At 38.7% G+C, this 13218-nt stretch overlaps 1 protein-coding gene and 1 long non-coding RNA gene across 5 annotated transcripts; both read right to left on the reverse strand.

Annotated features, from left to right (window-relative positions):
• Nucleotides 1–3728: 3728 nt before the first annotated feature.
• Nucleotides 3729–4257, reverse strand: LOC147510150 (uncharacterized). Its single transcript, XR_015218761.1, has 2 exons — nt 4172–4257; nt 3729–4051 (listed from the first exon to the last, which is right to left on the reverse strand). It is a non-coding gene; the product is annotated as an uncharacterized LOC147510150 (long non-coding RNA).
• A 348-nt stretch (nt 4258–4605) lies between these two features.
• Nucleotides 4606–13187, reverse strand: LOC147510151 (adenylate kinase family protein). 4 transcript variants are annotated; one of them, XM_086602208.1, is made up of 15 exons: nt 12929–13187; nt 12747–12827; nt 9725–9775; nt 9506–9634; nt 7872–7907; nt 7712–7792; nt 7497–7635; nt 6333–6412; nt 6158–6223; nt 5742–5771; nt 5527–5636; nt 5246–5383; nt 5092–5121; nt 4964–5009; nt 4606–4877 (listed from the first exon to the last, which is right to left on the reverse strand). In XM_086602208.1, the coding sequence occupies exons 1-14, from the start codon at nt 13085–13087 to the stop codon at nt 4991–4993; spliced, it is 1149 nt and encodes a 382-aa protein (XP_086458334.1). In that variant the 5' UTR covers nt 13088–13187; the 3' UTR covers nt 4606–4877; nt 4964–4990. The 4 variants fall into 4 exon arrangements, with proteins under 4 accessions (XP_086458334.1, XP_086458335.1, XP_086458337.1 ...); XM_086602209.1 differs by having other exon boundaries at nt 12747–12824; nt 12929–13184; XM_086602211.1 differs by lacking the exons at nt 9506–9634; nt 9725–9775 and having other exon boundaries at nt 12747–12824; nt 12929–13176.
• Nucleotides 13188–13218: the final 31 nt, after the last annotated feature.

Genomic DNA, 13218 nt, shown 5'->3' on the forward strand with positions numbered 1-13218 from the left:
ACAATCAATCAACACCCTTTTCACCATATAATTTATTATCGCAACTGTAATGACCAGCGCATCTTCATGTGGCGAGTCCACTACTCAGAGGTCCCCACTACTGAATATGATCCTGTCCTTTTATGCTGCTGACGCCTCTCTTTGTTGCGGTCTATCCATTCTCTCATTGATCTGCTGGATACTCGCAGTCCGCCTTATCTTGTCTCTATGAGCGTTATGACTCAGAACCTCACCGCTGTAAATCACATTGATGGTTCCCAGTATTCTTCCTTGAGGCGGCATGCGCTCCTCATTCTGGGCGCCTCTCACAAACTCTCTCATCCTCCCTTTCTCCACCATCCTTTGGATCAACCATTTTAGTGCGTAACAGTCATTCGTCTCATGATTCCGTACCTAATGGTATGCACAGAAAGGTTTTTCTAGTATCTTTATTGGTGTGTTTCGCGGTCCCTTATACCCCGGAAGATTCTTGATTAGGGGCAAGATCTCACTCAATGGTTTATTTAGCAGTGTCTGTTCCATCTCACGATAGGGCTTCCTCTCCCTGTGGTCCGCCAGCGCCTTCCGGCTTCTTTACGCGTGCTTTCGGTATCCATGATACCCCGCTTTCTTTTCGGCGTCTCGCCCCTCACGGTGTTCCGTTCCTTTTCCAAAGACAACACTGCCTTCCCTGATCTCTTGGAATCTTTCTACATGGTATCTTCATATCTTATATACTTTTCCACTTGCGGATACAGCTCATGTAAGGTCGCGATCTCATTCTTTGCCACGAACTGGTGCACTCCTGTTCCTGGACGGAAACCTCTCTCAAATGCTATCACCGCTGTCCTCTCATCTAGATTTTCAACTTTCAATGTCTTTGCCTTGAACCGGCACAGAAAATCCCTAACTGACTCCGCGGATCTTTGTCGCACATTGAATAAAGTCGTGATATCTACCACCCGCCTCTTCTGATGTATGAAGTGATCTATGAACGCCTGCTCTAACTCCTGGAAATTTTTGATGCTCCCCGTTGGTAATCTGTAATACCAATCCGACGCCCCTCCTTTCAGACTAGCCGGGAACATCATACACTGCAGACCATCATACCGAGCCTCTTGCCAAAGAGACATCTGCTGCCGGAAATGATGGATGTGATCCGCTGGATCTCCTTTGCCATCGTATCTCTCAAACCTCGACTGAGTGAACCGCTTTGGGACCTCCGAAGCCTATATTTCATCTGCTAATGGGTTGCGGTTCAACCTAGCCACCACCTGACTGGCCGCTCCTCTGTGACTCCTCTGCTGCCGGTTCGCCTCCCTGTCATTGTCTATCATTTCTTGAACTTGCTCCATTGTCGAGCTAGCTACCGGGATTTCAACAAGATTTGGCCCGGGCTCCTCATCTTCAGACCCCTCACTTACTTCTTCCCCGGCCTTTTCCTCCGTCTTCTCTTTCTCTCTTCTCAGCTCTTCGTTCTCCTCTCTCAGCCTCTCAATCTCTTCTCATAGAGTCGTGTTTCTTCCGCTGTTCGCCCTCTTTTCGTTCTCCCCCCTCATCAATCACCACCTCTGGCGTCGACTCCTGAACCACCACCTTCTTTGGCCTACCCGCTGCTCTCTTTGGTGCCATTTCTAACTTGTTTTTATCTCTTCCCATAGACAGCGCCAAATGTATGAATCATAAATATCTCAGCTAAACAATCTTTTTTTTTCTCTCTTCCTCACTCTTCTCCCATTTTCTCACTCTAGCGGCCTCCTTTTTTTCTCTCCTCATCATCTTCTTTTTATATCTCCCCCCTCCTATCTGGACCGTCCATCTGTCTTGTCATCCCATAGCTCTCTTTCTTACCGTACGCATGCCACGTCCGCGGTCTAGGGTTCCGCAGTCACGATTCCCTACTCCTCCCTTTTCTTCGTTATGTTGCACCCTATCTACTGTACCGCTGACTTAGTCCAACTTCCAATATTATGCCACTACAACGTCGATTCCATATCATTAGATACCAGAACAGCAGTGCATTTCGCTATATAGTAAGCTATGACTCCTACATTAATTTTTGCAAAAACGGTGGTTTGCATAGTCACATTTATCATCTCTAATTACTTAACTTCCTGCTTGGCCTGTGTTGCCCCTTGACGTCCTTCGATGTTGATCTTCAACATAGTTTGGGGGTGGGTATTCCAAGAACATTATTGTGTGTAAGGCGTTACAAAGAGCTGTATGTCTGGTGATTACACTTACACAAAAGTAAGTGTGAGCTTTACATCTTGAAAATAAGTCTAGTTTTGTTTTATTTCCAGATTGCATTGATGTCTCCAACGGTTGCAGCATTCACATGCTATCTTAAATTCTTAATCGTGAACTCATACTACTTGCATCAGTTCTAATTTTCGTTTTGATCCAGCTCCAAATTTGAGAAGTAGAACTGCACCGTATAAATATATAATGTCACTAACTCGCTGTTCCTTCCTTCCATTGGCAAGTCTACTACAGGAAGCAAGAGCAAGCTTAGCTCCTCTTTTATTTTTTTTTTCTCAATGGAGAGCAATGAGCTTCCAAGCAGAAGTATTCTAGGATGGATGTGCACATTCCAAATTAGTTTAGTCCAGTTGGTTCCAACTCTTCTTTTTCTAATGTTTTGCCATGCAGAGGCAGTACAGACTTTCTTTTGACGTCTAAACACCAGATCGATCTTTCTATTCAAACCCCTTTTTCTAATAATATATCTGTCTGCGTCAGCTGTCTCAAATAGTTTGCGTTGTGTTGACATAGTCAGTTCATTGTTCAGGACGAAGGACTTGACTGCAGCATTGCCCCCTTTCATTTCACTCTTGCTGAAGTTCAGAGCTTCAACGATTAACTTATATATCCTATCCAATTATGTTTCGATCTATCCCCATTGCCAACTGGCCACTAAGCTCTAGAAGTCACTTCATTAATAACCAGTCCATAGTGATTATTGACATGATTTGTCGTACTACATAAATTCCCCTTCCTTTTTCATATATTTATGGCTGCACAAATATTAGCAAAATAATCCGTCCCAATTCTGAGGCTAGCTTCATTACCATATTGATCTTAGCCAGGATACCAGAGGAAGTCCTCAATGTCAATTCAGCTTTTTTGATAACCTTATTGGGCCATTTGTATATGACATGTACATCGGTATGCTTGATCCAGACAACAGATTTGAGGAGCATCGCCCTGCCCTGAAAAGAAGGAAATATTCCCTTCTAACTTGTGACTTTCAGCTTGATTTTATCAAACGTCTTTCCAGTTGTCACTGCACTTACCCTTCCACAATATTACCAATATTTTTCAGGTAGAGATCCTTCAGGCAGATCCAAAACTTTCTTCCTCAAATGAAGCCTCCAAAAAAAGATCTTACATCTACCTCATAGTTTGACCGGAAACCCTTTCATATATCATCAAAATGTTGTGAGACGTTTATAATGCCTTTGATACATCCCTTCATAACTTCAACAATTTCAGCAGAAGGCAATGATAGGAGCTGGCAACATTGGTGTCAACATTGGTTTCCTCGTGTTTGTATCAAGTATTCAAGTGCTGCAGACCTCTACTTAAGGCACCCTACGTACGCAATTGAAAGAAGGAAGAGGACTCCATAACGGACACGCTAACAGTGTCATAAGGTGCTTAGGCAGCGACCCAAGCAACACTGTTGGGTGAACAATACTCACAATCCTAGTAGTAAGCTGAAGCAGAATGTAAAGAAAGCAGCTGTATAAGTTGAAAAGTAAACTTCATTGATCATTTGCGCCGACTATATGAGTGCAAGCGAAGGCAACTGAGCTTGTGAGCTGACAATTGGGTGTAGAGGATGCTTGAATGTTCCCTACTGATTACTGAACCTAAAATCTTTTGGTGAGTGCAAGCGGCCTTGTGAAATTCACTTTCTATCCTAAATAAAGAAAGAGAAGATTACATTGGTTGGACTCTAGTTAGCAAAGCCATTACACGGGGGATCCCTCGCTTAAGGCTTTTCTCCACTCCAAAATTGCAATGGATCGTCATAATGTGTATGTATTCAGGCACACACTATATAAATCTATGAAAGAAATCAAAGTCACAAATTAGTTTGAAAAATAAAGTCTTTACAAAGAATAACTTGAGATTTTATATTTTGGATTAGCTAGTAAGCTAGTATAGCATTTAACAGAGGCTTTACCTCCTGGTTCCCACCTGTATCACAAAATGTGATTACTCAAATTACAGACCATGGATATAGTGCTTTAGGGTCATGCCCTTTGGTCTGAAGAACACACAACCAATGACGTATCAGAAGTTAGAGAATACTGTTGTTTCTGACTTGATTTCACAGGTTATGATATTGTATTATTGTACATAGATTATTAACCACAATTTCGCTAAATGCGTTCATTGTGTAGTGGGCTGAACAAAGTGTTACACCATCTTGAGCCACATCAAGGCAATGGCTCCTTGGTGCTCACAAATGACGCTTCAAGCTGATTGCAAAGGAACTTTAAATCGGTGGGGATACTGACAACAAATAAAATTCTTCAAGACAATGATGTGATGAAGAGTCTCGAAAAAAATTCAGCTAATGATGGAACTACAACAAAAATTGTGAGAATACTCAGATCGCCGAAGGAGAGAGTTTATTTCGCCTTTGGTTAACAAAAAAGTAAAGTAATATGGTAGAGTAAGTCAATCAGTAAAGTCCTGCATTACTACAACTCGCAGAAGTCAAATTTCCATTTCAACGATTTGGATCATGTAACTCTACATCTTAGCACCAATACTGATATGACAGGAAGAAATATCTATACTCATACCTCTTCACGAAACCATGTATTCCTTTGACCATTTTTAAGTGTAATGTATAGAAAGCTCAAGAAGGTTGGCATAACTTTCTGAAGAAAAGGAAATTGAAAATTAAGTTCTGAATGAAAATAGAAAGCAACATGTCTTGTTTAGTTTAAAAAACTACATATTATACCTGGAGTATAATGGATAGCTTCCCATTCTAGTCAAAAAATAAATTCCTACATGGAAAAAATTGTGTATGTTAGAAGTTGATATATAGTTTATACACATATCTCGCATTCAAAGAGTGAAGATTCTTACCAGAAGCCTGAGGTTTTCTTCTCTTGATTTCTGCATGAGGAAATTAAGATCAAGAGACTCCATCAACAGACAGGCTAGAGAGATTTGAAAATAATTGGAATTGGAAAATCTAAAATGAGATAAAACAGAAGGAAATTCAAGCTTGTGTCATTACCTTGGTTTTCCTTCGAATGCATCGTTTATTTCATCAACATCTGGCTTTTTAACAAATGTGGCCATGAGGACATATTTCTCCTTCCCAGAGGGTTCATTCATCCTCTTGTATAGTTCATAGCAGTATGGGTAAGACATTCTGAAATCAAATAGTTATAAAGTTGCAGGTGATATAGTCGGAAACATTTTAGTAATGAAAGTTCAGTACAAATTAGTATTGCAAAACCACTAAATTGTCACTGTTATGTATACTAGCTCTTACTGATAGACGTGTAGTCTCACCTAAGAGCGCCCATAATTGGATATTGAGTGCCCGCATAGTAAAGAAGTCTAAAAGAGTAGCAGTTTTGGAATGATGCGGCATATTCCAATCTCTTATCTCTTCCCATTGTCTTCAACATAAATCACAAAGTAAAGAAATGAGCACACTGCATTCCTATCAACATGGCATCACCAGCAAAATTATATACAAGCAAAAAAGAAAATGTTGTACTTACTTGCATAATACCACTTGAGGCAGGTAGATCCTGAGAAAAACATTAAGAGCATACGAGAGAACAATAAGTCACCCACACACACAAGTTTGATGTAAATAGCCAAGAAAGTAAAAGAAGACCATATTTGTTAGTATATCCAAGGAAACCAGCCTTAGGGGGTAAAACACATGGACTCGCACGAAAAGAACCATCTTCATCAAAGTATATCAAAATATATAATCCCATAGAGAGAAGTATGTTGTAAATTAACAAGAAGCACAAATGGTACTAAAGAACACCTCAGTATATAAGAAAAGTTCATCAGCAAAGTAACATGTGCATATTTGCAGAATAAATCAGATATAACCTAGAATTAAATGAACTTCTCTTATATAATATAGTTTGACTATATGCGTAAAATGATACATAATATCAACCTTGAGCCGAGGATTGATAAGAATCACTGGGCGATTACCAGCAGCATCAGTCATTGCTTTTAGATCCTGCACAACCATTGCCAAAGACTCAAAGCTAGTTAAAGTGGATATTAGAAGTGCCAAGCAGATATATGCTCCACAGTGCATACTGACACGGAATCTGCAAGATCCTCACATCAATTATACAGTTCCCAACAGCATTTTGAGGAGCAACTAGTATGAATACATCATCTTGTTCATCAACCTCTTTAGCACCTAGAGTCGGGGAAATTGTCATGAAGCTGTAGGTTTCATTAAGCAACAATAAGACATACTATAAGAAAAATACAATTATTATTACAAAAATACATCTGACGATCCTAAATGTATGACAACCAAACATTTTGAATTGTCCGGTGTCCCATCCCACCTCTATGATATTGATATGAAATGAAACTCTCTGTCTTATTAAATTGTAAATCCATGTATAGGTCAAGTTATCACCTGAAAAAGTGACACACTAAACAACATACATTAACTGAAAGAATTTAAGAACTGACTGAATCTCCTCATCATGGGACTCACTTTCAGAAAAGCGCAGCTCATTCAGCATTTATAACCTTGTGAAAAATTGTGCTTAATTCAAGTATTTATTGAAACATCCGAAGTTCTGGTTTTTGCAATCCTCAATTTAGAAGTTATTTTTTGTTTTATTTTTTCAATGACCAATTTTGCCGAGGATGATCTCCACGGTCGCCAGGGGGTCTGCATTCACCAAAACCTAGTAATTCACTCTTCTTAAACTAGTAATTATGCATGCTGTCACTTTTCTAGGTGTCAAAATAATCTGACCATACACTCAGACACACAAAAAAACATATATCTATAGTGTGTATTGTAGTTCACTTTACTACTACAGTATTGGAGGTTTTAGCAATTTAATAGATTCAAGGAAGCAAAACTAGAAAATATATGTTGGTAGTCATATCTAGGCAAAGATAGAAACAATAGATATCAATGTCTCTTATACCACTAACTTTGAGGAAACAATCAAGGACCATGCATCTATCATAATTGATTAGTGAGACATCAGCTGCCAACCCAAGCTAATGAGCCATTCCGATTCTACACTCTTTACATTTAGAAATTGATATATAATAGTTCTAAAGTACAATGACTGATCTCTTGCAGGAATGACCAGGATCTTTTTGACATAACACAAAGGAATAAATACTGTATGAGCAGATTTTATCTACAAGCTTAAATTAAAATAATAATTTACCTAAAAACATTTTTGCTGACTGATATACCTAGTAGACATTAACAGAAATCTGAAAGATACATTCACTAGGCCTCTTACCTATAGAACCAATATTAACAAAGGTACCCATAGCACCATAATTTCCCCAATCCATGAACTCCAAAATCTTTCGTGTTCCAGCAAGCTGCAGTGGCATCCCTGCAAGTGCTCCCTCCCCCATAGACCCTTGAACGCAAACCTAAAGCACAAAAAAAATCCATTGCACTGTAATTATGATTCCTCTAGTTGAAATCAAGTAGCCAGGACAAGTGTACCTTGACGTGTTTACCATCATCAGCAAATGAAAGAGCGAGGACACGAACTAGTTCCATTAGAGTACCTATCCGGTAAACGTCCTGGTTTTTGCAAGAAAGTTTTAAATCGAACAAATCCAACGACAACAAAAACAAAAACAAAAACAAAAACAAGCCTTACCATCTCAGGGTTTAGCTCTGGAATGTTGATCTCCACCTGTCAAACACACATGATGTAACAAGATTTTCAGTATCAAGATTACCAATTCTTCATAAAATGAATTATGCAATGAGCCACCTAAATGAATTAGAACATGTAAAACCAACAATATTTATTTTGGTTAGGGAAAACATCGAGAGTAATATAAGGAGATGATGGGACAAAGGAAAATAACTGATGACCTTATATCAAGATTTATTATCTGTTTGGACAATATCATGAACTCTTAGGGAGTATTTACTTGTGTTACTAAATGCACCTTTTTCTCATGAGAGATTGGAAGGCTGATCAACAATTAAGTAGAATTTTGTAACGTATGATACAGATTTAAAACTTCTTTACTTGCTATCCAGTGCCTATCACGCATAGTTTTGAATGTCTAATTATACAGTGTCTAACGTAACTCATCACACAACTCAACAAAGGGAAATTGAAGCTAAACCAGATATAAAGACGTGACTTAATGGCACGTGTAATTAAAACATGAATCAGTTACCACAGTGACAGAGAACAACAAGTTTAAAATAAAGTCTGTAGAAATAGGCAAATAGAAAAATACTGCACCCAAGAAAACAGAAATGACAACCCCCCACCCGAGCGCCCTACACACACACACAACCCGGTGTAAGTGGGTATCGAACCCAAGACCAGGGCACTGACACTGGTTATCTAGAAATGGTTTCAATGCAAACGACTGCCATCTTGATAGCACTAACCAGAAATTTGTAAGAATTTCTGTTATATCTATTCAAAATATGATAGCATCGCACATAACAACCTTCCAGATTTCTCTGTTTGGGGGAAACAAGAAACCAATAAATATTAGTCATTAACTCTCAAAAGAAAGCATATTTTGATTATAGGTACTATTTCTACATTATGTATGTTAGTTTATTAAAGATGCGCATCCAACTCAAAACCAATTGGTGATAAGTGGTGGGGCCTCAAGATTTATATAGTTTTATGCTTGGCTTAACACATCCAATGTGGGACTAAACATATCCCACATGGGACTTAACTTCTCAACATACCCCCTCACGTGTAACATTAGATGAGCCTATTAAATTGCCAATTTCTTCATAAGCTCGAACTTATGTGAATGGTCAATTTTATTAATATATTAGAGGCTCATATATGTCAAACCTCCCCTCTGAGGACACCATTTTGGAAATACCAAGTAGAAGGATTGACATCTTCACCTGGTAGGAGTTGAACCTGAGACCTCTCAGAAACCAGTGGCTCTGATACCATGTTAAATTACCAATTTCTCCATAAGCTCGAACTTATGTGAATGGTCAATTCTATTAATATATTAGAGGCTCATATATGTCAACAGAGCCTAAGCTTAACACATGGACAAACATACTTGGGTTACATGGAGTAGACAGCAGGCCCTTTGGGCCAAACAAAAGAGCCTCCTACGATACAATATTAAAGATAGGCATCTAAGTTAAAACCAATTGGCGATAAGTGGAGAGGTCTCAAAATTTCTATATTTTTATGCGCGGCATAACATATCCTATGTGGGTCTAAACATCTCAACATAGTTAACCAAGTTTAAAAACATGTAAAAGTCTAACCGATCAGTTGCTGACCTTCAACCGGGTCCTTCCATCCACTACAGCCCTTTGAGTAGCACACAGAACATCATCATAAAAATAATCTCTTATGTCTCTAGAATGAGGAATGTTATTCAAACGCGTAGGAATTCCTCTCCAATTATCCTGGAAAGTACTTGATAAATAAGAAACAAAAATCATAAAAGTAGAACAATAAAGTTTTCAAATGAACTCTGTCAATTAGTAAGAGTTTACCGTAAGTGGTTCTACACTGCGGCCACTGAATGAACATTTGACTCTCAATCCCTGCCAATACCATAAAACAAACTCATTCCTCAATTAAGCTAAACCATTAAATCAACAATTAAAATGGGAAGGGAAACGAAAAAGGATGTAAAAACCTTAGCGTTACAGTTAGTCTATGAAGAGATGGAAGCAGAATGAAAATGAAATGGGTCATGGGAAACAAAGCAAGTAGAAGAAAGAAGAAGCACTAATGATGAAGAGGTAGAAAGATAAGCAGCAGCAGCAGCAATACATGATGAAAAGGCGCTGCTGATATTGTTTCCCTCACACATAGCAGCAGATTTCGGGGTTGAGTTCAACAACTTTGCCCTTGCTGCTGCTACTTCACATTGTCGTATTGATTATTTATATATATGATTGAGAACTAGAGGAGGGGGGAGAGTGGCTAACTCATTGAGGAAACGAGAGTATGGACACCATAAGCAAGGGGGGTGATCTCATACAATCTCTTTACGGTGTTACCATAAGGAGATGATGTGGCACCATAAATCTATCTAACTTTGTTATAAGAGCATTTTTATTATAAATCATCTCGATATAGGGGTGTAAACTGTACCTGACACATCAATTAGTAGATTTTCCTCTTGGAAACATATGTTTCTATTCGTATAAAATTACCTGACTTTAGCCTCTAAAATGCCCGATGGACATAGTTTACTTTCCATCCTGACATTATTAACCTGCTTTGTTTTTTCTGGATCATTCATTCCTCTGACATTCAATACTCCTACTTTAGACATTGAAAATGGTAATTAGAAATTACTAATTGTTAGATCTCCTTTTCACTGACCCGTTCTCTCTGTTTGCTGCTTCTGTTTAGAGCTTTCCACCTCCATAGAAGAATGGCGTATTGTTCTGCTGTTTTCTTCCAGAACTATAAGAGTTCAGTTTCTGGTACTGGGATATCTCATAATTTGATTGTTAAACATTTCAAACCATCATATGCTATTGGCACCGGTCCTGAACACCCCCCCACCCACCCAACCCCCGCGTTTCGTTGAAAGCTTGTTTATCTACTAATAACGAACTTGGGAAGTGGATAGATAAAATGAGCTTGTTAGTGACAACTACATCAGATAAATCCTGAGTCTCCTGACCACATCCTACATATACTGCAGGTGGTAGTTCAATTCGGGATCTGGTTGCTACACTAACCTGATTTATGTTGCCTTATCTGCTGAGCGATACACATTACTGTTTCCATTAGTCTGAACTGCATTTCAGCATTTGGATCAACTGCTGGTGTAGTATAAATTGATACTACAATGTTTACATCCTGAACCTGTAAATCAGCAAGCTTTAATACTTCCACAGTTCCACTGCTACATAATTCATTGCCGCCTGATCTTCGCTGCTGGATACACCTCTGTCCTCTTTTCTAATCTGTTTAGGCAACCCATGTTGGAGTGGTCTTGTTTGTATGCTTAGCAGTAATGTGATCAAATCTGTGGAAGTGAGTACATGATGGAGGGATCCATGTATACTCAACTCCAAAAGTAGCATTCTTATCTCCTACCTGATTACACCTAGTTTTAGGGTATTTTGCGTTGATAGGTACTTCAATAGAAATCTTGCAAGCCTTTTCTTTTATCACTGGTTTCATTCCAACAGTGGTTAACAGATTCTAAATGCTATCAAACTCAGCCATTTCAAAGTTCCTATTTCCTTAAGTACTTCATGAAACTGACCCATATTGGTAACATTTTGGTATGTTTTTGTGAATCACCAGCTCCTTGGACCATGGTCTTATCATATAGATACTCTTCCAGGCGTTCCAGCCACAAAAGAGGTTGTCCCACTTCCAGCACCATTCTTCTATCGTCATCACTCATCACCCAAAAACTTAACATAGAACAGCTCCTTGTCGTTGGAAAATCATAATCACCTTTAGTCTTCCAAGCCCTTTCAAGTTTCAAGTCTCTTCTTAACCAATGGTAATGGAATTCTTTGACCACAGGAAGAAAAACCTAGAAGATGGTCTTGTCATGGCTCTATTCCTAAACCAAGAATTCCACTAGGAACATGAACAACACCACCATACTTCGAAGTCTGCAACCATTCTAACTGTTCAGTTTCCAAATTTACACTTTTGTTCATGAACAGAGAATTCACGAGAATGGAGTCTTTGCCGTAGTTCCAGGTGCAGCACAGGAAGCATCACATGAGAATCCCACCATTTTACAACGTGAGTTGACACTTGTAGAAGACCCCAGTCGTCCAAAGAAACTGAGGGGCCCTCAAATAACAAGTTTGATACACTCTCTGCTAAAGGAATTGTTCAAACTCAATGAAATATGTTGTTCTATGTAACAATTTATGATCCCTCACTTTATAACAGTTGAAAATGTAGCAGTTCCAAGCACTATCCTTAAGCTTGAGTTATGAGAAATGACTATATATAAATGGCAAAGGTGAGAGCATAAGGTGAAAAGAAAGAATGCTTACCTTACGTAAGTTGCATAAAATGGAAGTAAAATAAAGAAGAGAAAAAGATAAAATTAGCGTTAACCCCACCAATTGAGGAGCGCCTATTTCCTCCATTTGTTTGAGAGTTTTGCGATCAAGCTTTTGAGTTACTGTTAGTTCATTATACAAACCATTCATACCCATCTCAGAGTAATTAAAAGTAGTTGCATTGATTCGTTCATTCAAACCAAAGCATGTGAGATGTTCTTCAAAGTTTATTGCAATGAATTTACGAAATTTGGAGTGGTCTAGCTTTTTCAGATCTAAAAGTCTGTAAATACAAAGAAAACCAACTAGGAAGTTGTTATATAGGACCTTAGCTAATAAAAACATGAGGAGACTAGTACACAAGTGTTAATAGCTTGTATTGATAACGAAAAGACAGTAGAGTATCAAATTGTGAATGACCATCTCTTAAATAAATTCACAGTAGAGAAGTAGTTTCAATTTTATATAAACAAACAAAATTCAAGAAGCAAAATCTCACTACGTACTGAACACTCACCTTTTGGCAGTGAGTTCCTTTCCCATAACCGGGTGTCGCTGATGGTTCCAGACCAACTGAACACTTGATTTTCAATCCCTGCTAACAACACATAAACGAAAACTCGCTACTGAATTAAGCTAAACCAATAAATAAATAAAAGGAAAAGGGGAAAAGAGGACATGTAGTTTTTTGGAACTAACCTTGGTGTTACGGTTAGTCGTTGATGTAGAATGAAAATGGAATGGGCAGGGAGAAACGGTAAAAGTAGAAGAAGAAAAAAGAAGCGGCGGTGAAGATGAAAAGGTGTTGGCCTTATAAGTAGCAGCAGATATCGTCTTTGGGTTCAACAACGCTGCCATTGCTGACAGTAGTCAGATACGTACGTGAGGATATATGATTGGAAATGAGAGGAGGTGGGAGAGTGGGGTGGACCACAAGTAAATGAGGAGATGATCCTCTAGAGCCTACTTATCAGCATTACCATAAGAAC

This window comes from Coptis chinensis, chromosome 3 (genome assembly GCF_015680905.1).
Source record: "Coptis chinensis isolate HL-2020 chromosome 3, ASM1568090v1, whole genome shotgun sequence".
NCBI classification, from domain to species: domain Eukaryota; kingdom Viridiplantae; phylum Streptophyta; class Magnoliopsida; order Ranunculales; family Ranunculaceae; genus Coptis; species Coptis chinensis.

What these genes read in the sequence shown, in the direction of transcription:
- LOC147510151 (XM_086602208.1), bottom strand. Translation starts at nt 13,087, where the DNA reads ATGGCAGCGTTGTTGAACCCAAAGACGATATCTGCTGCTACTTATAAG. An exon ending in CGACTAACCGTAACACCAAG is followed by an intron (nt 12,828 to 12,928) that starts GTTAGTTCCAAA and finishes ATGTGTTGTTAG; the next exon opens with CAGGGATTGAAAATCAAGTG. An exon ending in TGTTAATATTGGTTCTATAG is followed by an intron (nt 6,413 to 7,496) that starts GTAAGAGGCCTA and finishes CCCCGACTCTAG; the next exon opens with GTGCTAAAGAGGTTGATGAA.